General features: G+C 54.2%; 5 protein-coding genes across 5 annotated transcripts; 3 read left to right on the top strand and 2 right to left on the bottom strand.

The window, feature by feature from the left end:
• Positions 1–839: 839 nt before the first annotated feature.
• Positions 840–2,656, bottom strand: J4E88_007068 (uncharacterized protein; the record flags this gene model as incomplete). Its single annotated transcript, XM_049400689.1, has 5 exons — positions 840–2,025; positions 2,079–2,118; positions 2,172–2,230; positions 2,282–2,591; positions 2,644–2,656. The coding sequence occupies 5 exons, from the start codon at positions 2,654–2,656 to the stop codon at positions 840–842; spliced, it is 1,608 nt and encodes a 535-aa protein (XP_049253637.1).
• Positions 2,657–5,832: 3,176 nt separating this feature from the next.
• J4E88_007067 (uncharacterized protein) lies at positions 5,833–6,928 on the top strand (the record flags this gene model as incomplete). Its single annotated transcript, XM_049400688.1, has 4 exons — positions 5,833–5,897; positions 5,945–6,039; positions 6,105–6,793; positions 6,842–6,928. 4 exons carry the CDS (start codon positions 5,833–5,835, stop codon positions 6,926–6,928), a joined length of 936 nt encoding a protein of 311 aa, XP_049253636.1.
• Positions 6,929–7,352: 424 nt separating this feature from the next.
• On the top strand, positions 7,353–9,844 carry J4E88_007066 (uncharacterized protein; the record flags this gene model as incomplete). The annotated part of the gene is made up of 4 exons (XM_049400687.1): positions 7,353–8,176; positions 8,225–8,497; positions 8,548–8,605; positions 8,657–9,844. The coding sequence occupies 4 exons, from the start codon at positions 7,353–7,355 to the stop codon at positions 9,842–9,844; spliced, it is 2,343 nt and encodes a 780-aa protein (XP_049253635.1).
• A 6,745-nt stretch (positions 9,845–16,589) lies between these two features.
• J4E88_007065 (uncharacterized protein) lies at positions 16,590–17,661 on the bottom strand (the record flags this gene model as incomplete). The annotated part of the gene is made up of 2 exons (XM_049400686.1): positions 16,590–17,254; positions 17,301–17,661. 2 exons carry the CDS (start codon positions 17,659–17,661, stop codon positions 16,590–16,592), a joined length of 1,026 nt encoding a protein of 341 aa, XP_049253634.1.
• A 346-nt stretch (positions 17,662–18,007) lies between these two features.
• J4E88_007064 (uncharacterized protein) lies at positions 18,008–19,672 on the top strand (the record flags this gene model as incomplete). Its single annotated transcript, XM_049400685.1, has 1 exon — positions 18,008–19,672. The coding sequence occupies one exon, from the start codon at positions 18,008–18,010 to the stop codon at positions 19,670–19,672; it is 1,665 nt and encodes a 554-aa protein (XP_049253633.1).
• Between the last annotated feature and the right edge of the window lie 2,090 nt (positions 19,673–21,762).

Here is a 21,762-nt window from a genome sequence, read left to right as displayed (position 1 = left end):
CGTAGCATTACTAAACTGCCTCGGCCTCGGTAAGCCGACGTCGCGATCCTTCAACACCAAGGGACCACAAAAGGAAGCCGTTACTTTCGTCACCGCGCGCATACATCTGCCGTCCATGACCTCGTGATACCGTTTCATGGTCGAAGCAGCCATGCAAGGCGTCCGGTATCCGCATGTTGGCGGTCACTGACTCGCGATCCCCGTTGCTCCACCACGTGCATGAAGCACACCGATCCAAGCACGTGTAGAAGGCAAAAGGAAGCATCCGTAACGTGCAAGGGACCACTTCGACAATGCAAATTCCCCACTACACCTGTTTTGCGCCCTCCGCTTAACCTTCAAGACAGACGCATTGAACTCACCGCTGGAGGCCTGTCACGACTCAGATCCAGCTAATGCACTCTTCACGACGTACATGGCAAAACAAAGGTCTGCGGTTTGAGAAATCATCCAAGTCATGAATTGGTGCTCGAGCACGCTAATCTAACATACAGTGTAGCAAAGAAAACTAATAACTACTGGGGTATTCTGTTCTTGAGACAAACGCCGGCTCGGGGATGACCATTGCTGGTCTCCAATACAATCGAGCTTTCCTTTCTAATAATATTGACCCAAAAAATGCCGCCCTGATAAATGATGTCGCTAAATTGCACCCATAATGATGCGCCGCGCGGGAGATGTAACCCTCATCTCTGCCGCGATAAAAAATGTCTCTATAATCCGAAATTATGATGTGAAAGGAAGGGTCGCTACCAGCGCGTCGACGCCCTGCAGAGGGCTTGCGCCGCATCATGCATGTCGAGGGGCGTCGTTACTGTTTTAGTCGTGATTGCGTGAATCTATTTGGAGAGGACGATCTCGATGTCGTCCGGAGTAAGAGTGATGACGGACTCCGCATCAGAGTCAGAGTCGATGAAGGACTCCTCGTCCTGTGCAGCGAAGCTGGATCGCTTCGTCTCTGTGAGGGCAAAACCGGGGAGCCATCCGAGGAGAGCGACGGCGGCGATAGCCCACCACGCAAGACCAGACATGTGGAGCGTGGTACCAAGGCTGTCAACAGCACCCGAGATGGTGGGACCGAAGCCGCGAGAGATACTGGCAGAAGACATGGCAACGCCGTTCAGCGTGCCGAGAACCTTCTTGGAAGGGGATGAGTTTGCGAGGATGATAGCCAGGGACGGGTAGGAGAGCGATTGGAAGGTGACCTTGGCCATGAGCAGAACCGCAAGTCCAGGGATGCGCAAGTTTTCGGGAAGGATAGCCAGGTAAGGAGCAAGGAGGTACAGGATCGGATAGCAAGCTAGAGTGATCCAGAAAGTGCGAAGGCTGCCGAGCCTCTTGCTGACCCAAGGGAAAAGGATGACCTGTGCGAACATCTGGAGGAAACCTTGCACTGCGAGGAACGCGCCAGTCGTTTGAGTGGACCATCCGAAACCACCCTCAAAGCGGAAGGGAAGATGTTGGCTTCCCTCGGTTGGCACATGCTTGGACATGAGAATAGGTAGAAGCTGCTCGAGAGAGATGGTGTGGAAAGCAAGAACACCATAGCACACTACATTCAGGCACACTTGCTTGGTGAATGCTTGTCGGAAAGTCGGCGCTGGCTCGAACTGCTTGTCCAACTCAAATTCCGGGACCTCTGAAATGGAAGTTCGTGTGCTGCAGAGAGTAGGCGAAGTGTCGGTGCTGCGGTAGGCCTGGACGTCGTGGTCGTGGTCGCTCAACATCGAGCGCATCTCGTCAAGCGAAGCATCCTTGTCGTCAAATCTCGCATCTGCGTCGCGCTTCCACAGCTTCTGGAGAAGCCATTGCCCCGCTTCACGGCCTCGATCCTGGTCGTATTTGCGATCCTCGTGGGTCTCTTCCAAGAACAAAATACCGACAGTCAGGCCGAGAACGACAAAGCCGGTGCAGACCAAGTTTGGAAGAAGGAACGGGTACGTTTCGAAGATGGTGTCCTGGAAAAACGGCATTACGTTAGCGGGACGAGCGAGCAAGCCGCCAAGCGCTCCGCCAATGATGGTGCTACAAAAAGCGGTCAGCGTGTGGACGAGTCGGGCTGCTAGGAAATATCTTACCCAAGGCACCAGACAAACGGCATGATGGAATAAGCGCGCGCTATGCAAAGTCAGTCGTGCGCGGCGTATAATTAGAGTTATGGCAAAACTCACGCTGATGTCGCTCGTCCGTAACAAGCTCTGCAACAGTGGTCTGGAGAACGCCGATGTTCCTGCATATTCGGTTAGCGAGGCTCAGACGCTAGATCGAACTATGACCTCACCCGTTAAGCAAACCCCCGAGAGCCCGCGCAATCAACGCCATTGGTAGGCTCTGGGAAAAGCCGAAGAGCAACATGCTCAGCCCCGTACCAAAAAGACCTCCAAGTAGGACCTTCTTCCGTCCTACCCGATCACTGAGTCGGCCCCAGAAAATGCCACTGATGCATTCCATGAATGCGAACGAGGAGGTGACCATGCCCGTGTACATGGAAATTTGGGCGGTGGAATGTCCGGTCATGAATGATTCGACCATGAAGTATGCGTAGGGAAATATCGACATGAATGCGATTGGTTCGCATATCCGGCACAACGCTACCATCGTTAGCGACTGTCGTGTGTTGCTACATCATGGCATGCTGCTCACCAAGTACGGCCATCTGTCGGGTTGGGAAAGGTGTTATATCGCTGCCCGCGGCAGCTGCCACGCCATACCGAGCCATGTTGATAGTATCGAAGTCGAATGTAAGGTGGTGTGCAGGTGTAGAGGTCGAGGTCGTCGAAGAAGAATGTCAAATACTATGACAGCAGGTGGTGAATGTCAAAGTGAAGTGGGAGTCGGCTGTGACAAATAAGACATGTGCGAGTTTGCGACAGATTAGTACCTCCAGGGCTCAGAGGTCAGAGTCAGTTTGCAAAGGACGCGAGCGTCACAAGGTATATAAGGAGCAGCAAGATTTAAGTGGCGTCCTCAAAACGGATAGACCGCTGGGATGAGCAAGGATTGTGGCGGCGGGGAAGAAACGGAGAACAAGCGGTGATGGCAGTGGGTATGGATACGTAGTGTGGGCGGATAGGGACAGCGGAGGGACCAGCGAATGTAAAATGAGTAGCGGATCCGTGATGCCATCGTTGCTACGAAACAGCCCACCGTCTGTCGATAAGCGACCGGAAAATGCAGTGCTGGCAGCCGAGCTGTACCTAGCTCTGTTTTTTGTGACTCCATGTCACCGGACGGGCTCTGTGAGTCTGTGTGAGCATGCGAGAGCGAATGCAGCCCCCTGAAAGTGGGCCAGGGCTGGGCTGGGGAAGCTTTCTGCTCATCGAACAAACCGGTCCGGGTTGGACGGAATCCACGACATTGGACGAGCTAGAAGGAACCGAGTAAGGCGGACCAGGGAGAGTTGCAAGAGCGTTGGACGTGGCTCGTAAGAGGAACAGGATCAACAGAGCAACCCGACTCCCCGGGACCCAAATCCTCGGCGCTAGAGATGCCCGCATGCCTCTACCGACATTCACAGGCACTAGCGCCCTGAGTCGCGCCACAGCAGGGGAGACCCTGTCGCTCTGTGAACGACATGGCAACATGCCGGCGACTTGCGGCTTGCTTTCCTTCCCTAAACGGACACAGCGGCCCAGAGGCCGATGCCCCGCCAGCAAATAGGACGTCGTGCCGCCAATGGTGTAGAACACAAGGCGATGCTAATTTTCGCAGCGCCCAGTTCAGGGGCACCAGGACACCAAGCCGCGGTCAGACTTTTGACGTGAGGCGAGTCAGAAGATTCGCCGCAGAATTTCGAGAAGCAGCTTGGGCCATGCAGCTGGGGCCCTCGTTGTCATTGATGATGAGCGTCTGTCATGGCATCATACCTTGCTGCTTGATTGCTCCGACAAACCCCCAAAAAATAGCGGTGTACTCCATGCCTATTCGGCAGATGCACACCAACCGGTCACGCGGCAATGCGCATTAGACAACGTCGCTTTGTTGCAATGCCTGGCGATCCGGATGGTCGTCAGCGCCACAAGGCACGAGTCGCGGCGCTTGAATGGCCGAGGAGGACGACGCAGCGCGTTTCGTATCCCTCAGATCGCAACCTGGCACTAGGCGTGCGGCGATTTCATTTGCTGCCCCAGGTATCATCTCTCTGCCCCCCTGTCCGGTCAGCGTGGTTTCGAAGCTTCCCACGCCTGCGCATTGGGCCCAACCGGGTCGCAGGACGTGGCTTGCTGCTTGCATCTGTCATTGCTGGTCACACATCGTGATTGCATTCTCATCAGTCATCAAGGCATCATAACCCTAGGACCCCCATCAGCTGACGAGGCTCTGCGCCCTTCTGCGGCGACGTAGCATCTGTACTGCTGCCCATTTCAGACCGCTTGATTAGGTTTTGCCAGCACTCCCATTTCCGGTGGGCCCCGGACATGCTTCCGTCATGTGCTGTAAGTGAGCTGTCGCGGTATACCAGCGATCTCTGCTTGCTGGTGCAAAGGTGTCCAGGGCACAACGGCTGTTTCGACGCAACCTGGCCTAAGCGGTCATGGCGGTGTGGATATGTAAGGCTGGCCTGCAGATTTCCACGCGAGGGACAGGGTTCGCAAGAAGATGGAAGCGTCTGAGACAGCCACCGCCTTTTTTAGCGCCTTTAGGTTTACGCCCCCTGGCCCTCTTATTGCTCTACTGGAATCCTCCGAGAATGACACCATGCTTCTTTGCCCTTAGGCAATAGCATAACTCATAGCGTCGTGCCGCGACGAAGATGACAGCAGATGCAGGCGGCGTGGGTTAGAGAGATTTCGGAGGATTGGGGTGTTCACGCGCTTGTCGGCACGAGTGTACAAAAACGAAAAGCCAGCCTTGAAACCGGCAGCGTGGGTCGATCGGAATGATGCTGCCCGATCATTCTGCATCAGGTAGATGCTCGATGCGGCGGCGTCGACTCTGCGTGCGAGGCTTTGTCTGCCTTCTTTTGCCCTCGGTTGCGACGACGTGTAATACCATCGCCTTAGGCTACCAATAGTGGGCTGACTGGAGCCAGCGCATTTCGACCCGAGCCTTGTACGACGTGGTCATCAATCATCACCAGTGCGGCACAGCGTCTCGAAATAAGCGTAGGAGGGCGAAAGCTGATTATCCTGATGCTGGTGTATAGGCTGGCTCGGCAAGCGCAAAGCGGGATGGCTAACCTCATGTCCCGACACAGGCGTTTCGAGACGATGTAGGTGTGTGTGAGCCAGTTCTGCTCTGACTCGCCAGTCCCAACGGCGCATGCGGTCATGCACCCTCCATGGTATTCTGACGTGAGTCCGGTGGTGTGCGTTCAGCCGGACCGTTGCGAGTGTGTCGGCACAGATACTCGGTCTCAGCATGCAGACAGAGCCTTGTCCCAGGGCCGCAGATGACGTCCCGAGCATGTCTGACATAGATGGACGACGGGGATGGAGCGGCAGCCCGGCATCGGGCGGGTGAGGAAGATGCATGCAGTGTTACCGCGAATATATGTAGAGGTGGTGTAGGGATGGTGTTCGACAGGGCGTTGCATCCACGAATAATCAGCTCGACCTCATCAAACACCACTCGCAAACTGCCACGTTGATGGGCAGCCCAGATCCCCCACGATGCTACCATGCGCGCATCTCCTTTCGCGACCCGGTGAGATACAGAAGGGTGTTGGTGGTGTTGCACGCTCAACGAATGGCAGGCGGGGAAGCGCGTTAGACTCAAGCAGGTGAGAACGCAGATCGGCTAGCACTAGCGTCGAACGCGCTTCGGCTCTCTATCGCAGGCGCCGTGCTTGCAGATGCCGAACGACCTACAACCATCATCGTTGCTCTCGAGATGCCGTTGTCCGTCTCTGCGTCGGCTCTCCCGTCGTTTCGGAAGCAGCATCTTCTCGTCGAGTTGTGAGTCGAGGCACACGGCTAGCAGCGGCGCTTCCTAACTCTGACAGCACCCGTCTGCGCTATGCACAGCTGGATGGCGTTTTCTTGAGCATCACGCCCGGCGACCCAACACTGTGGGTAGGTGTAATATTCGTGCGAAAAGGTAGGCTGTTCTATAGGGCTACGCCACCGCGTTGCGTTCCTTGCGACGTTATTCACGTTTGACAGGACCATATGCACCTGCAGTCTTACGCTTCCAAATCTCCTTCCCACCCAGCTATCCTACTATACCCCCCCTCGTGACCTTTTCTACCGATGTCTTTCACCCGCTGCTCACGCCACTTACCACGTATACTTACACGACTGGCTCCGCCGACACGGATACCGTCAGTGCCACGGATGAGGAACGGCTGCCACCAGGAGGCTTCAGTCTCCGGCACGGCTTCCCGCACTGGTTCGGCAGAGCTCGAAGATCTGTACCGAGTTCTCGCGATGTCAGTGGATCTTCAAATGCTTTTCCCGCGCGATCCGACTCCAATGTCGCATTTGGCGTCCTCGGGGCTTCACAGTCTACTGCGGAGTACTCCATTGTGCGCATGCTTGAGTACATCCGCTCAACTTTTAGTGAGGAGTCAATACTGGACTCACTTCCGCTAGAGGCTGCTGCGAATCCAGGTGCGTATCATGCATGGCGGGCGCACCGCGCACCGATCTTGCAATCGCAACAGTCAGACCGAGCAACTCCAAGTCCCGACCCTTCCACGACGGACAAGTCAGAAGGTTCATCTGCATTGGGACGTAATCGCCGACCCGGAGAGTGGAACTGGGAGGGGGTCTGGGAGGAACGTGTAAGAAAAGCAGTCAAGGCTAGTATATCGGAACCAGTCCTGTTCGGCGCTGGCGCTGGAGAAGACATTGTAGGTCACAGCCATATCTGACTAAGCCACTGCTTACTCATATGATAGATTCGCTTTCGCGAGGCGGACGAGGAGATGCACGAGAAGATGAAGAGACATATAGAAGTGGCTGCCGCACAACTGGGCGAGGCGTAATGGGAGGACTGTTTGGATTACAGTCCGCATCAAATATCTGGTACAAGCTATGCGTTCCCGTTCAGAAGCTAAGCATGAACTTGAACGCGTCTTGGTGCGAGTTCTTGATGAGATTGTCTTTTTTCAGAAGTAGGAAGGGGCATCGTAGGTTTGTTGACGTGCCCACCTCGCACCTTCCCGGCTTGTAGCAGTGCCTCCCACCTTTAAACCTCACCTCACCGTTGGACTTCCAACGTCTGTTCGCACATCCACTCTACATCTCAACTTGGGCATTGCCTACTCTTCTTATCTATCTCCCAGATTCCGTTTGCCATCTGACGTCACTGTTGATAGCAAGGCCACGCGTTCTCAAGAAAGTCGAGGTGAATGAGAGCGCGCCGCGGTGACTGGGCTTTTATTTGTGCCTAATTGGGACGCGTCCATAATGATCACAACAACAACAGCTGGCAGCGTCTTTCTGGACCGCGCGCCTCTCTGCCCATCTCCCCTCCACATCCAGAAGAAATCGCGGAAAGCTACTTTTCGAAGGCGAATATTTCGTAAGTCAACTCCTACCTATAGCGACGATCAGTACGTGTTCGGTCCGCTAGACGATATCATCGACGAGATCAAGAGCGATATTTGGGAGTCACCGCCCGACTACAGCTTCAACTCATCCGTCTTTGACTGGGCGCAACCGCTCAGAGCACCTTTGTCGTGGACCGTAACACCTCTGCCTGTTAGTCGCGCTCCGAGCGACCAACCTCTGACGATACGCAAGAACAGAAACAGTCGGTCCTCAGCCTCAGGATCCAGCTTTGGAGATCAGATGGCGTTCTCGCGCAAGAACAGCCATGTCGAGCCCGAAAACGGCGACCCAGTACGTTCTATGCCTACCACTGCAGTGTCTCCTTGGCCGTTGATCGATGTGGCGTCGAGCAAGCCTGCGCACCCTCTCTTTGTCGCCGATAGCGCTGAACACATGAACGCGCAACAGGCTCTTGAGAAGGTGATTAGCAACACTGAAGGTAGCGCCGAACCTCTGAAGCGGCGCATGTCGTCAAAGCTTCGATCGTTCACCAGTGGTCTACCTCTCTTACGTCGTCACAACACTGGAGAGACTAGCGCTGGTATTAGCGATATACCGGGTGCAACGTCGCCAACAGCAGCTACAGCGCTCGCGGCTCACGAAGAGACTGAAGAAGGCTCAGAGGTGCAGCATCCGGACGATGAAGCTGTCGGGGCTTACCTGCTACGAAACGCCCGCAAGTACGTGAACATCTGCGAAGCTATGCAACAGTCACTGATATGATCCAGCGGTAACGAGTTCACCTCCATCATAGGATGTATCTCAAAGCGCATTCCTTCCCCGACTGACTTTGACCATGAGGCTTCGGAGGCACAGGTGTCAGACTTGACCTCCCATTTGCCAACAACCCTGCGCCCAGCGGTTAGACTGTTCCCTGAGGTCAAGCTTCTCACCGAGGATTACCAAGACATCGGCGTTGCTATCGAGATCGAGGGTGTCCTGCACAACCGAAAGCCTCTGCCCGACACCGGTATTGATGTGATCTTCGTGGTAGACAACGGGTAAGTGCCTGCATGGCGGGATCCACGATGCCAGCTGACATTCTGTACAGTTACTATGTGACTCCAGCCTGTCTCGAGAGGTCGCTAGATGCGGTCAATGGAGCCTTGGTAAGCCACCATCGCTGATGTCGCTCAGAAGCAATCTACTAATCTTTTTAGTATCATCTTGGCGGCGAGGATCGCGTGGCGCTTTACACTACTCACTGCACCCACCGTGATGTCACCGGAAACAGGCCAGAAGTGCTTTATGCACTTCGACCTGTCTGTACGGAAGTCGATGAGATCTTTCAGGATTTGACGTCTAGGATCGCGCACTCTGGTTCGCAAGTCTGGCATCCGCCTCGTCCGAACCCCTCCATGACTGATGTCATCCTTGGCATCGCGAGATCCATGCAGGGCGAGCACCTCAAGGCCGGCCGAACTCATGTCATCGTGCTGTCTCCTGCAGCCCATGTCTTGCACGATGTATCGAAGTCCTTTCCGGATATCTACATTCACCGCATCAATCCTGCGCTGCTTCCATATCGCCGCGAACCAGAGCTCCAGGATACCATCTGTCTTAAAGACTGCTGCAAGAACGTTTTCGCCAGCAACTGGTCCAAGTACCAATCCACGTCCGGTCGCATCAAGCGTATCTTGAAGAATGCTCGGTCTGAGAAGCCTGTTGGCGAACTGTTTGACTTTACGGTCGAACTCCGGACTAAGGCAGGTTGTGAGATTCTCTTTGTCTGTGGGGACAAGGAGATTCGCCGATTGTTTCCAGGACAAGTGCACACCCTCTTCGTCTGGGTCCGCATCAACAAAGCTGAGACTCAGGGCGTTAACCTCAACTCTGACAACCCCATTCTCAACTCATGCCTTGACGCCAACGGACTGAGACAGGAGCTGCAGAACTGTGTCCGTGCAGGTGCCACCAAGGTAAACCCTCTTGAAGTGCAGCTACTGCATCGCAGCTCACTTCACCCGACGCGATCTTGGATGTACACGGAGGCTCAGCTCATCCTCACTCGCGAGCTTGGCGGGCTGGCACCTCTCCTGGATACATCCATGGAGTTTTTCAAGCGTCAGCTTTTCTGCAACCTTTCTCGAGTGTCAGCGGACGAAGCTAAAGTTGTGGCTGAAGCGACTCTTAACACCCTCCCCAAGGATCATGAACAAGCAAAGATGCTGCTGGAGAGCATGTCGCAGGAGATCGAGCTTCACTTGGCGATCCGCAAGTATGAGAAGGAATTCCGACAGAGGCTCCCGCTGTGCCCCGGTCCCACCGACGTCGAAGCATCTCACAAGTGGCTTCACGAGTTGTGGGCTCGTAGGAGGAACAAGCGCAGCGGCTCAGACGTGGCCTGATGCCTGCTCGCGAGCATATCGGTGATTCATCAAACTATGGTGGTGAAGGTCGGTGGTGGCTGTCAGCGCCTTTGTTTTTGGCTCGAAGCTGATGGCCAGAGGGTGGAGGAGGATACTGGCGATGCATGTGTTGGAGCAGCGAATCTCGCTTTCGACTCTGGTCCATTGAAGGCCAGTACGATCTGGAACGATCTGTAGGATACACCTTTGCCTATCACGTTCTGGATCATCTTCCACGAGGCGCGGAGGAAGCCGCAACCTGCCCTGGAAAGCCCAGGCCACACCATCCCAGAATGGTTCGCCGGGGGAATTTCTTGGGCCCCGGATCTTCTACGGTCCCAATATTACGATGTACAAACACTATTAGATTATACCCCAGTGCGAACCATGAGCATCAAACGAGAGATCATCCTGCATACGAGATTGCAAATCTCCTCGTGCTGCTAATCCCCGAATGACGTTTGCGTTTTTGCTTTTTCGTTTCATCTCGTATGCAGGTCGTCGTTTCTTTCTAGAAGGAGAAGCCCCCGGTCGAACTCGGCTGAACACCCTCTTACCCACGGCAGGGCTCGGATGTAGGCAAAGAAGGCTGAGAAAAAGCAAGGCGATGGTGCACCGGAGTTTGCTCCGTCCACAGCCCAGCCTGCATCCTGCGGCTCGATCGCGAGAGGGTTCGAAGGCCATTTCGCGGTTCACCGCTACCGCCGCTTAAACTGCACGATGCTAGCCTTGCATGTACATACGAAGCTGAGATACGAAAAACAAAAGATACATACATGCACGATGCACCAGTGCACGCGATCCCTGAAGCCAGCCCAAATTTTTTCATCATTCCGTTCCCACAAAACGCAACACCATCGTTGCGTGCATGCAGCAGCTCACAGACGCGCGCGAAGGCACAGACTGCAGACGTAGACAGGGTAAAAGCAGGTGCGCGCATTTACCACCCAAGGCCTAGTTTTGTCCCATGCTCCTCTTGCTTCCGATAATCGCGTGCCGCTCCCAGGAACAAGCACAATTACCCTGACTTTGGCGCCAGCGTATTAGGTCGCTGCTATCAGCCCGGGAAGTTGCCCCGGCGCCCGGCAGCCAGTTACGCGTGGTAGTCGGGCGTGTGCCGGTGTATGTAGGGATAAGGTTTGGGGCTAGCGAAACGTGACGGGCAGACTTGAACCTGACCTGACCTTGTTAGATAGGATGGATGCCCAAAGGCTGTTTTGGGAGAATGGGAATGGGAATTGGGGGGTTTGGCGAAGTTTGAATACGAATGGGATCGTACGATGGGTGTGGTGCTGCTGGGGGGAAGATGGGCGATGGGTATCCTGGGTAGCGTGGTGCGCGTGGGTTTAGTGCGTGGGTGGGTTGCATTGGTTTTGAGATGGTGAGATGGTACATACCGGTGATGTATGTAGGTGTTTGCAAGGAAGCTGTGTATGCAGATGGTTGGGGGTGAGAAGATTGCATGAGGCTCTCACCGCAAGAAAGTGATGTACGATGCATTGACCGAGAAGAGTAAGAGCATCGTATTGGTGTTCTGTTGTGCAGAGATAACGTGAGCGGTCTCGTTATACTGACATTGTCATTTACCTTATGCATTCGCTATTCGAGAAGTGGTTGCGCGAAATCGTCAATCACGAATGCTGCCATTACGGGGAATAGGTACGGGTCTCCATGTTTGTTAGGTAGAATTAGAAACTAGCTATACAGATCCTATATACAAAAAAGTGTTTCTGTAGCGCAGTGAGCAAGTAACAGCACAAAGTGGGATATTCTAATGTGTATAACGCTTCAAACAAGATGCCCCAGTAAAACTGCTGGAAGAGTGAGACATGAGAGATGCGTAGTGGAACGCTTCGTTCGACATTGGGCGGAGTCGTTATGATAGACCGTTGTACTGAGACTTAGGAGATATAACTGTCGCGTGGAGTGTATCGACAGGCGACACACCAAAACTCCAAAGAGACATGCTGCATGCAAAGCCGTGGCCAAAGCCAAAGGAAAAACCTCAAAACTTCGTCCCCACATCCTCAGGACCCCATCTCGAGACTCGCCCTACCCTCCGCGAGATGGAATCGCGATATCCAATCCCAAGCCCAATGCCTTTCTTCTTCTTCGGACTCGCAGTCTCGTCTCTCATATCGCTCATGCTGTGCACCTTGGCTAACAAACTCATCCTCGGCCCTTCGAAGCTCTTGTTCGAATTGACCATGAAGTTCGTCTTCACCGTCAAGGGCGAAGACGAAGGAGAAGAGTAATGGTTGTGAGGCGGAACCAAGAGTTGACCGGGGCCAGCCAAGGGTGTCTTGCGGCGGAGTTGAATCAAAGAGCGTTTCTTGAGGGGAGGCGGAGGGGTGAGATTGGGTCGCGGTGGAAGAGCGAAGTGGTGGAAAGGTGGTGTTGGCGGGCGTGAGGACATGAGACTGGATGAGCCGTTGGATGTGCGCTTTATCTCTTCCCAACCTTTGTTCCGAGGTGCGGAGGTGGTTGTTGGGGTTGGAGATGATGGCCGGAGGGAGTAGGTGGATTGGGTTATTGTTTTGTCGCTATCTGCTCGTTCGGAATGTGGTGGTGATGGTGATGGGATGTTAGTTGAAGGGAGTGAAGTGTATGCGTATCGGTCGTCTTTGAGTGTGGGGAAGAGGATGCTACCAGTTGACCGAGGTGGTACAACTGCTAATGAATTTGCGGCTGCTATGCTTGGTAGTGACATTTCGTCGTCCGACAGTATCGTAGACAACATCGGTCGCAATGGCGTTCTGCTTACGGGTGCTGGCGCGTATACATGTACCATCACTGAATCCGGTGTTTCCGATCTTACATCGACTGGCAGAAGCAGGTCATGTTCGATCGGATCTGGAAGAGGGTCGTCCGTGTGTCCCTCCCTAATAGATGCTAGGATCTTACTCGCTCGACGCCAGGAAGGAGATATCGGTGGGACGTTTCTCGATTCGGAATCTGGCGAAGGACAGGCACGAAGGCTCCTTAGAGACCTTTGGCTTTTGACACTGCTTCGTCTTGACGATACCGAATGACTACGCTTCAGGCTGCAGCTATTCATGATTGGGCTTATAGTCGGCGATGGAATGACATGGTCGCGGAAGAGTGGTGTCAGAGACGCCGGTACGGGAGGAAGAGGTCTTTGCGGGCCCGCAGCATACTTTGTCACCTCCGCAACAAGATCAGACCCAGGATCACTCGGCGAGGTAATCGCATCGCTACCTCTCCAGTCTCTAAAGGGGTCTCTAAAGGGGTCTTCGGGATCTCGGAATGGGTCTTCTCTCCAGGGGTTGCCAGGGTCGCTGTAATTCTGCGCACTGATGTTGAGCCAACCGCGAGGATCGTACTCGCGAGAGTTCTTCGGCACGCGAGGTGGTGTTCTGCTTCCAGTCGAAGGCAAGCCACTCGCTCCACCAGACATGAAGATGAGTGCATCATCGGATGCACTGCCACTGCCACCGTTCTCGCCGAGTGAAGGATCGTACAAGTACCCCAGTTTGGGGTAGATACCCGATGAGCCACCACTTCCACGCTTTGCCGTATGAATAGCATGATAGCGGCGAGCGACGAAGATCGCGGCGACTATAGCAAGTAGAATACCAGCTGTGCTTCCTATAGCAACCCCGGCAGTCTCTTCCGGGGTTAGTGGCTTTGAAGGTGGAGCTGCAGCGGCCTCTGTCTCGGTAGCACTGCTCGTGGGCGCGTTGGTCAAAGTTCGAGTCCTGAGGGTTGTGTCGTAGGTGTTTGTAGACGTCGAACTTGTGCGCGAGCTGACAACCGAGCTCTCAGTCCCCGTCTTCGTCTTTGTCACGAAGCCGCTGAGCGACGTAGGAGTAGAAAGAATAGCGGTAGTGGTGGTGGATAAGAGAGGACTTAGTGTAAACACATCGCGCAAGCTACCTGATCTGGTTAATTGGGAACTGGTGAAAATACTAGCTGTGGATAACGGTGCGCTGGGCGTGGGAGTTCCACGAGTGGCGCTTGAAGTTGAGCCGTTCGTCCACCCAGTAGGTGCCGTTTGAAGCGGAGGTTCAAGCGGAAAAGGTAAAAGTCCCAAGTCAACGGAAGCCGATGAGGAAATGCCTGAAGCGGGGGTTGATTGCGCAGTTGTTGGATCGCTCCCCCAAAGTGGTGCATCTGAGATCTCCGCCGCCTGACTGGATGTCGCAGTACTCAAGATCTGACTAGTCTTCGACACGATGAAGGTTTGTGTGAAAGAGCCGGATAAGCCAAAAGATGACGAAATCGTAGCAGTGCTTGCGAGGCTGCTTGCTGCGGAGTATGTGGTTGCGAAAGCCAACGAGGAGGAGACGGTGCCGTTCCCTGGTGCCGGCGGAGATATGTACCCAGTTGTTTGCGCTGACGTAGTAGCAATCGTGCTTGTTGGCCGTGTCATGTTACCGTTAATTGGATTAATGGGTATGGGTTGCGGTCGAGTCATGGTTGAAGAAGCAGTCTTATCGGGATTGGTAGATGCAGAAGTCGTGACGCTGCCGCTCGAACTCGAGCTGTCGATCCGAGAGCGGCTAGATTGAACAGGTGCGGTTACATTCGATGTAGGAGTCTCGTTCTTTGTCGCGCCGGGCTGAGCAGAGCTTGATGGCATGCCCGCGATCACTGAGCTCATCGGAGCTGCCAAGGACGCTGTTGGTGAGCGACTGCTCACCGGGGGGAATGAGGCACTGGACAGAGTGGCAGTTGATGAAAGACCAGTCACACTGCTCTCGAGATGGGCTGAGGCGGAAACAGTCGCCGTCGACGTGTTGGATGGTGCATTGCCCTGAGCCGATGGCAGGTTGGCGTATCCTGTTGACGCAGACGATCGTGTTGGTTGCGATGCGACACTGGTTGCTGTGGCCGAGTCTGTGACGGAGGACGAAAGAGCTGCGAGGCTGCTGCCTCCAATGACCGCCGGAGCCGAGCTTGAAGCCACCCGGCTAGTAAGACTAGATGCAGAATGTTCGAGTAGACCTGTAGCCTTCGTGGGCTCACTGGTCACTTCGCCCTCTGAAGAGATCGAAGCAAGAGGTTTGCTTGAAGTGACCGCAGTAGCATCGACGGTGGAAGTCGAAGATAGAGGCTGCGAGGTCTGCGAAGGAAGTATCGCCACGCTCGATGCACGAGTAGACATATTAGACGCCGGATTTTCCTGTCTAGATGACGTTAGACTAGAGGGCTTGATTCCTGACAGTGATGCCGTTGTCACAGTCTGTAGTGTCTTTGACACAGTGACCGTTGCGCTTGGAGTGTTCTGCTGTGCATCGTTGGGACGAGTAGACAGATCATCCTGAGGAGAGATGCTTGCAGAGTATGTACTGGCAGACATAAGAATGCCTGACGCTCGTGATGAGTCCGCGATCACCCATGTTGCAGACGGTGTGGATGCACTCGCGGTCGACTTGACTTGAGAAGTGACGGCTAGGCCCTGAACTGTGGATGATGCGCGTGTAGAATAAGAAGCCTCTGAAGGAACCGAAGATGATTGAGCAGGTATCGATGTTTGTATCTGATCGATCAAAGAGATCGATGATGGTGCAGATAGCTGCTGCGTTCCTGTGATGATAAGGGATATCGCCGCCGACTCGCCCGCAAGAGAAGATATTGCAGGCGCGCTGCTACTTGCGCTACCATATGAGCTTATTGTTCCATCTGAGTCTTGTTTCGTTGGATTTGGCTGGCGAGAGGAGCTGGTAGTCTGTATAGTGGCTGTTGACGGCGCAATGATCTCGGACTTCGACGTCGTAATAGAGTCCACTGTCGTAGAAGTGTAGAGCGTCGATGTAGCTGATGTGCTTAGGCTTGTTGGGATTATCTCTGATGTGCTCGTATCATTGCGAAAATGCAAATCGCGCCGTGGAATTATAGGAGATCTCTCGTTCGTGAGATGAGTATTAGAGAGGCTTGCAGCTGTATAACATGAGTTAATGCAACCATCTACCAGCGCTCCACTTACTCTTTGAACCTGATTCAACATTACTCGCAACTACCAAAGATGCAGTGCAACACGCGAACAGAACACGCTCGAACCAACCCATTGCATGCTCACGAGATCTGAAACGAATGACTAGAGGAAAGCAAAGCAGAGTAACAACAACGAGGCGGAGGCAGCACGGCAGATACCCGGAGATGATGAAACAGACAACAAAGAGGCAACATATAACTATTGAATTCCGCGCCTCGTGCCCAAGGCCGTGGTCCTTCGTACGGTTGCACTTTGTTCGGACCGAGTTGGGTTAGGCGCGAAATGTACCTTGCATGGGTGCTATAGGAACTGGGGCTGAGTCCACACACCTTGCCTACAACCCCGAGAATACTCACTGCATCAGCTATGATTAGCTCAGGATTCCGGCTGTGGCGCTCGATCGTTCGCATATTGTGCATCAGCCGCCCGATCGTTTATAACAGTTGTCAGAAGTGGGCATTTTGGTTGCATTACCCATGATGTGCTGCGCAAAATACCTTCTATTGACTTCGCTAAATTGACAGAAGAAGCGCTGCTGACTGCCGACCCCGAATATTGACGTGGCGCAGCCCTCTCCAACCTCTGCCACCTCAACGGCGTCTGTGCCGCTGATTCGGCTTCGCGGAAAAATTCCAACGAACCTCTCGAGATTGCGGCGGGGCGTTGCTGGTTGGAACATGCAGTTCTCACTGACGCTGCTGGCCCCAGGCGGTTGGAACGGGTACGCTCCGTACCGCCCGTAGGAACTGCCGCTCTTCCCTGTCATCACCGTGTCGAAGGAATCGTTCATGCGCCGGTGGAGCCATCACCGGTGACGACCTTGGCTTGGCTATCGCGAATAAGCTCCCCGATCCAAAGAGGCAGTGCTCGGATGATGGGAGTAATCGCTGGGCCAAGAATCAGTTGCCCACTCTTGACTGAGACTATCTGGTTGACCATGGCCTCGGCTACATCTTCTGGCTCCAGGATGTTTGCGCGCACGCTTTTCAGCCCCGCCGCAAGTGCCTCATGTGAGGTGATTGCTGACTTGGTCCAGTTGGGATGGACCATGGAGGTCTGGATCGTTGGACACTTGTAGCGATGCTTAATCTCTTGTGTTAGGCCTTCATGGAAAGCTAGAAGCGCCGCCTTGGTGGCACTGTAATCCACGGCACCTGCGAGAGCAACGAAGGAAGCAAGACTTGCGACGCCCATGATGTGGCCTTTCTTCTTAGCGAGCATGTCTGGGAGGAACTCTTGAACGGTACTCCAGTGACTCAGAAGATTGATGTCGAACATTCTGTTGAGATTGGCTTGGGGGATGTCTTTGACGGTCCACGCGTTACCGATGCCAGCATTGTTGATTAGTATTGATGGTGAGCCCAAGTCGGAACGTATGGCTTCCGCCGCCTGATGGATGTTGTCTCGCGATGTAATGTCACATTTGTAGTATCGTACGAGGGCAAGCTCATCTAAGATCATTAGCTTGAAACACGGCGATCCTGTGCCGCAACGTACCTTTGGTAAAGATTTCTGACAGGGGGCTAACGTCGAGAACCGCGACTTTGATGCCATGAGAGGTGAGTTTCTTGACCACACAGCCTCCGATGCCCGCCGAACCACCCGTGACTACAGCGACTTCATTCTTCCAATTCCAAATAGACTTGTCGGTCCTCCAGATCCATCGCCTTTCGGCAAAGCGATTGAGCACCGAGTTGAAGTCTACAAGGGCCCATATCGGCAACGCCCACTTGAGGTAGTAATGGAGGGTTACAAGCTGACTGCTGGAGAGGCCGAGTTTCCCACCAAGTCTGAAGTACTCGGGTTTGGCGACTCTGAGCAGCACGGCTGCCAGTGTGAGCAAGGCACATCGGATCATGATGGGGCTGGTAGATGGGGCGGAAGCGTTTATTGAAAATGGGGGCTGATGGGGTCGAGGTAGGTACTATGCAGGTACTGATACGAAGTTTGGGGGCTTCCAAGAAAGGGCGAAAGATAGGCAAACGATTGAACGCCAGTCCAAGGCAGCAGTAAATGCCCAAGAAGTCATATGTACTCTTGAGGTTTGCTGGGTACCGAGGCATGTAGGACTAGCCTGGACAAGCGTTGTAGATCATGTATCGGAACTGGGGCCGCCATTCGCTAGTCCCGCGACGCGATATTGACGATTGAAATATACAGGATTGAACATATCTTCCTAACGACGCCACTTTCGCAACCAACGCATGTCGTTCGCTCGTCCGTACAGTCTCAGCGGTACGCTTACGCCGTTTCTGTATCCCGCCTTCCTCCACGTGCCACTTGCCTCGGCAGCGCGCAGATGTCCACTACGCAAACGATTCCCGCTACAGCTCAGATGCAACTCCACGTCTGCTGAGCCGTCCGATGCGAACCCGAATGCGCAATCTTCGCGATTAGATCCCACGGCGGACGACTACTCCCTCACGCCTTTTGCCGACCGATGCATTCTCACCGTTGAAGCCGGTGGCGGCGGTCACGGCTGCGTCTCGTTCTTGCGCGAAAAATACATTGAAGAGGGGCCTGCAAATGGCGGCGACGGGGGCAGTGGAGGCAACGTCTACATCCAAGCAGTCCGCGGCGAGACGTCGTTACATAAGCTTGCGAGACGGCGACAGATCAAGGCGGGCAGAGGGCGCAATGGACAGGGCAAGGTCAAAGGTGGCGAGCGGGGGACCGACGTCTTGATCACGGTGCCTGTGGGGACTATCGTGCGCGAGCTACAAAGACATGATCCGGTGGCGATAATGGAGGAGGAGCACTGGAAGATGGAGCAGGATGAAGAAGCGGAGGAGCTGGAGGAGGGACAACCCAGCTACAGGAGAGATCGATGGCTGGTTTACCCCGGCACTATACCCTCAGAGCTGAGCAGGATCAAGTTCCCCAAGCTTCCTCCACCGCGGAGATCCCATCTTGCAGCCCTCGAGCCTGAAGCGCCCATGTGGCTGGACTTGGACAAGCACATGGAAACGCCTATGCTGATCGCAGCCGGAGCGATGGGCGGCTTGGGCAACCCGCACTTTATGACGCCGTTCAACAACAGGCCGAAGATGGCCACGCGTGGAGACGAAGGCCTCAAGATATCACTTCAACTGGAATTGAAGATTCTCGCAGATCTGGGACTGGTTGGGCTGCCCAACGCTGGAAAGAGTACGCTTCTTCGCGCCCTGAGCAACAGCCGTGCGCGAGTCGGCAACTGGGCCTTTACGACCCTCCAGCCGAATGTCGGCACCGTTGTCCTCGACGACCACAAGGGGCGACCGCTTGTCAGGTCACGCAGACCAAATGGAGAGCTGCGAGAGAACTTTACCATTGCCGATGTGCCGGGTCTGATCGAAGATGCGCATCTAGACAAAGGGCTCGGACTAGGCTTCCTGCGACACATTGAGCGCGCCGCAGTCCTCGCCTTCGTCATCGACCTCTCCGCCGGTGATGCCGTCGCAGCGCTCAAGCTGCTCTGGCGCGAAGTATCCGAGTACGAGACACTACGCGGAAAGGAACTCAACGCCGAGACAGAGCGCAGGATGGTCACCTACACCCCCGCTGGCAAAGCACCACCGAGCGACGCATCCGACCTCCTCGACTCGCCGCATCTGGATCCTTCGCCGAAGCCTCTTCCCTTCCTGAGCACAACCCCGATCTCGTCGAAGCCGTGGTTCGTTGTTGCGACAAAGGCCGATTTGCCGGATACGCAGGCCAACTTTGAGGCTCTTCGTGCGTATCTGGAGGAGGTGAGCAAGGGCGCGCAACCCCATCCTAGCAACCGCAAGCATGCGTGGCGGCGCAACGTGCAGACTGTGCCGATTAGTGCGATACAGGGTGAAGGTGTGCAGGTCATTCCGCAGTTGGTGATGGACTTGTTGGAGGAGTAGATGTGTGTAGCAATGATACCCTTGTCTCCTCTCATTTGAACTATGCTGTGTGTGCGCATCATCCTGGACACAGGGCCTGTGAACTTGCGCGGTATTGTTTCGAATTGACCATTTGCCCTGCGCATACATACTGATATGCTAGAACGATCTCGTCCTCTGGGTCGCGTTGCACAGAAAGGCTGGCTTCAAAGTATACACCATGTCATGAGGCTGTTTTTGCAGAGCACTATATAACTGCAGGACATGTGTTAGCGCTCACAGTCATCCCTGGCATGCGCATTGCTTCCAACTTAGATGTGTAGTTGGGTCGAAATTTGGAAGGCGCGACCGTGACGACCATACTGAAGCGCTACTTCCTAATGCGCAGTTTCGCGAAGCGCAAGTGGGGTGGAGGGGTAAACATCACAGTCAATACCACTTGCCTGGCTTTCTCACACACTTGCATTCTCTCTCCGTGATACTGTCGCATCACTGCGCGCCTCGAAACTGACTTTCATCTCATATGAAGATACCAGGTTGCTTTCCGTGCATGTCGTGCACTGATAGCCTTCAGGTGTCATTCCCTAAGTACTTCGAAATCATGGAGACAGCTGATAACCAAGTTCAACAGCTAGTAAAGGACATCGCGAACAGCACCATCGAATCCTACGATATTGAAGATCGCTGGAAGCATTTGCGACAGGTCCGACTATAACGCGCTGGATTCATGTGCTGCTGATCTTGCCAACGAGACAACTACGCAGCTGACAAGTGCATCCGCATAGGAACAAGTCGTTGCCGCCAGGCGTATACATCAATCTGCATACCTTGTGTTGACAGAAGAAAGAGATGGTGAATATATCCTGGGTGTCGCTTGGGCTGTTGTGACATAGCGACAACGAATGGTCGCAATAGCAGTCACAATTATCGTAGCGGGCGAAGCCCGCCTATGATAGCCATTGTGCAGCTTCAGGACACGCACAGGTCACCCGATGACTTTCCAAAGCTTTGATGGTACGAGCGTGGTCCACTTCCAAGTTTTGGTGTTCCTGACCGCCACCGGCCCAGATCCAGCTTTTCACACGCCCCAGCGAGTCCCCTTAACTGCTGCACGATATATACCAATTTATTTGTCTAACCTTCGCCTTCGGGCATTTGGTCAATTTGAAACGATACAGAGAAGATTAGCATGGCCCCTGCACTAAGGATGACACGCTCAATCAAAGAGAAGCTACCATTTTTTTGCCCTTTGATCTGACTCCTCCGCCAAATCGGGGCCCGGAGACCCGGGTTCGAGTCGAGCCCAGCTCTTCTTTTTGCGCTCTTTTTGCTGCGCAAGGGTCTAGCGACCTTTCTTTCCGCACAATAACGATCAAAACACCATTTCCTCTGCACTTCACATTTTGCTATCTTCGCCAACACAGATATCGCATTGCAAATCCCTCCAAGATATCCTATCTACTCCGGCGCCAGATCCAGAGCAAAAAAACGGTAGCTTCTCTTTGATTGAGCGTGTCATCCTTAGTGCAGGGGCCATGCTAATCTTCTCTGTAGGGGGCGCCGCTGCGCGGCAGGCTGGCAGAGGCGGCGGGCTCGCTGACGCTCGCCAGCCGCCTCGCCCTGTACTCTGACTGTGTCGACTCAGCGTTGTCGCAGACCACGCCCTGGCAGCTACCATCCTAGTATTACCGCCTTTTGGGTTGTCGCGGCGCTGATGTAGGCGTCTGGATGAATCTTTTTGCGACAAGATGTGCGAATAGAACATTGGGGACCGGGCACTCAGTGCAGGCTCGCGGGTATAGCGCCTTCGTTCCAACCACTTTTGCGCCCCTCTTCAGTGATATAGCGAAGTCACACTATCATGTTATCAGTGTCGAGTTGAAAGCCCTCTTTTTCGGAAGCACCCATAAAGGAACACAATCCATGAAAAGGTTAACTGCCTCACACATCATGTTTCTCTCGAGAGACGACGCAGCGCTCAACGGGCTCGCACAGGATTGCTCCCATCCCCGTACCAGCGGCAATCAACATCGCAACACCTCTTTCGAGGTCTCGTTAATGCAGATTACCGAACCTGGCGTCAAAGCACGCTTAGAGTCAAACCAGGGATG

Source organism: Alternaria novae-zelandiae, assembly GCF_023758075.1.
Source record: "Alternaria novae-zelandiae strain BMP 2774 chromosome Unknown scaffold_14, whole genome shotgun sequence".
NCBI lineage: Eukaryota > Fungi > Ascomycota > Dothideomycetes > Pleosporales > Pleosporaceae > Alternaria > Alternaria novae-zelandiae.
This window is presented reverse-complemented; position numbering and strand designations above follow the sequence as displayed.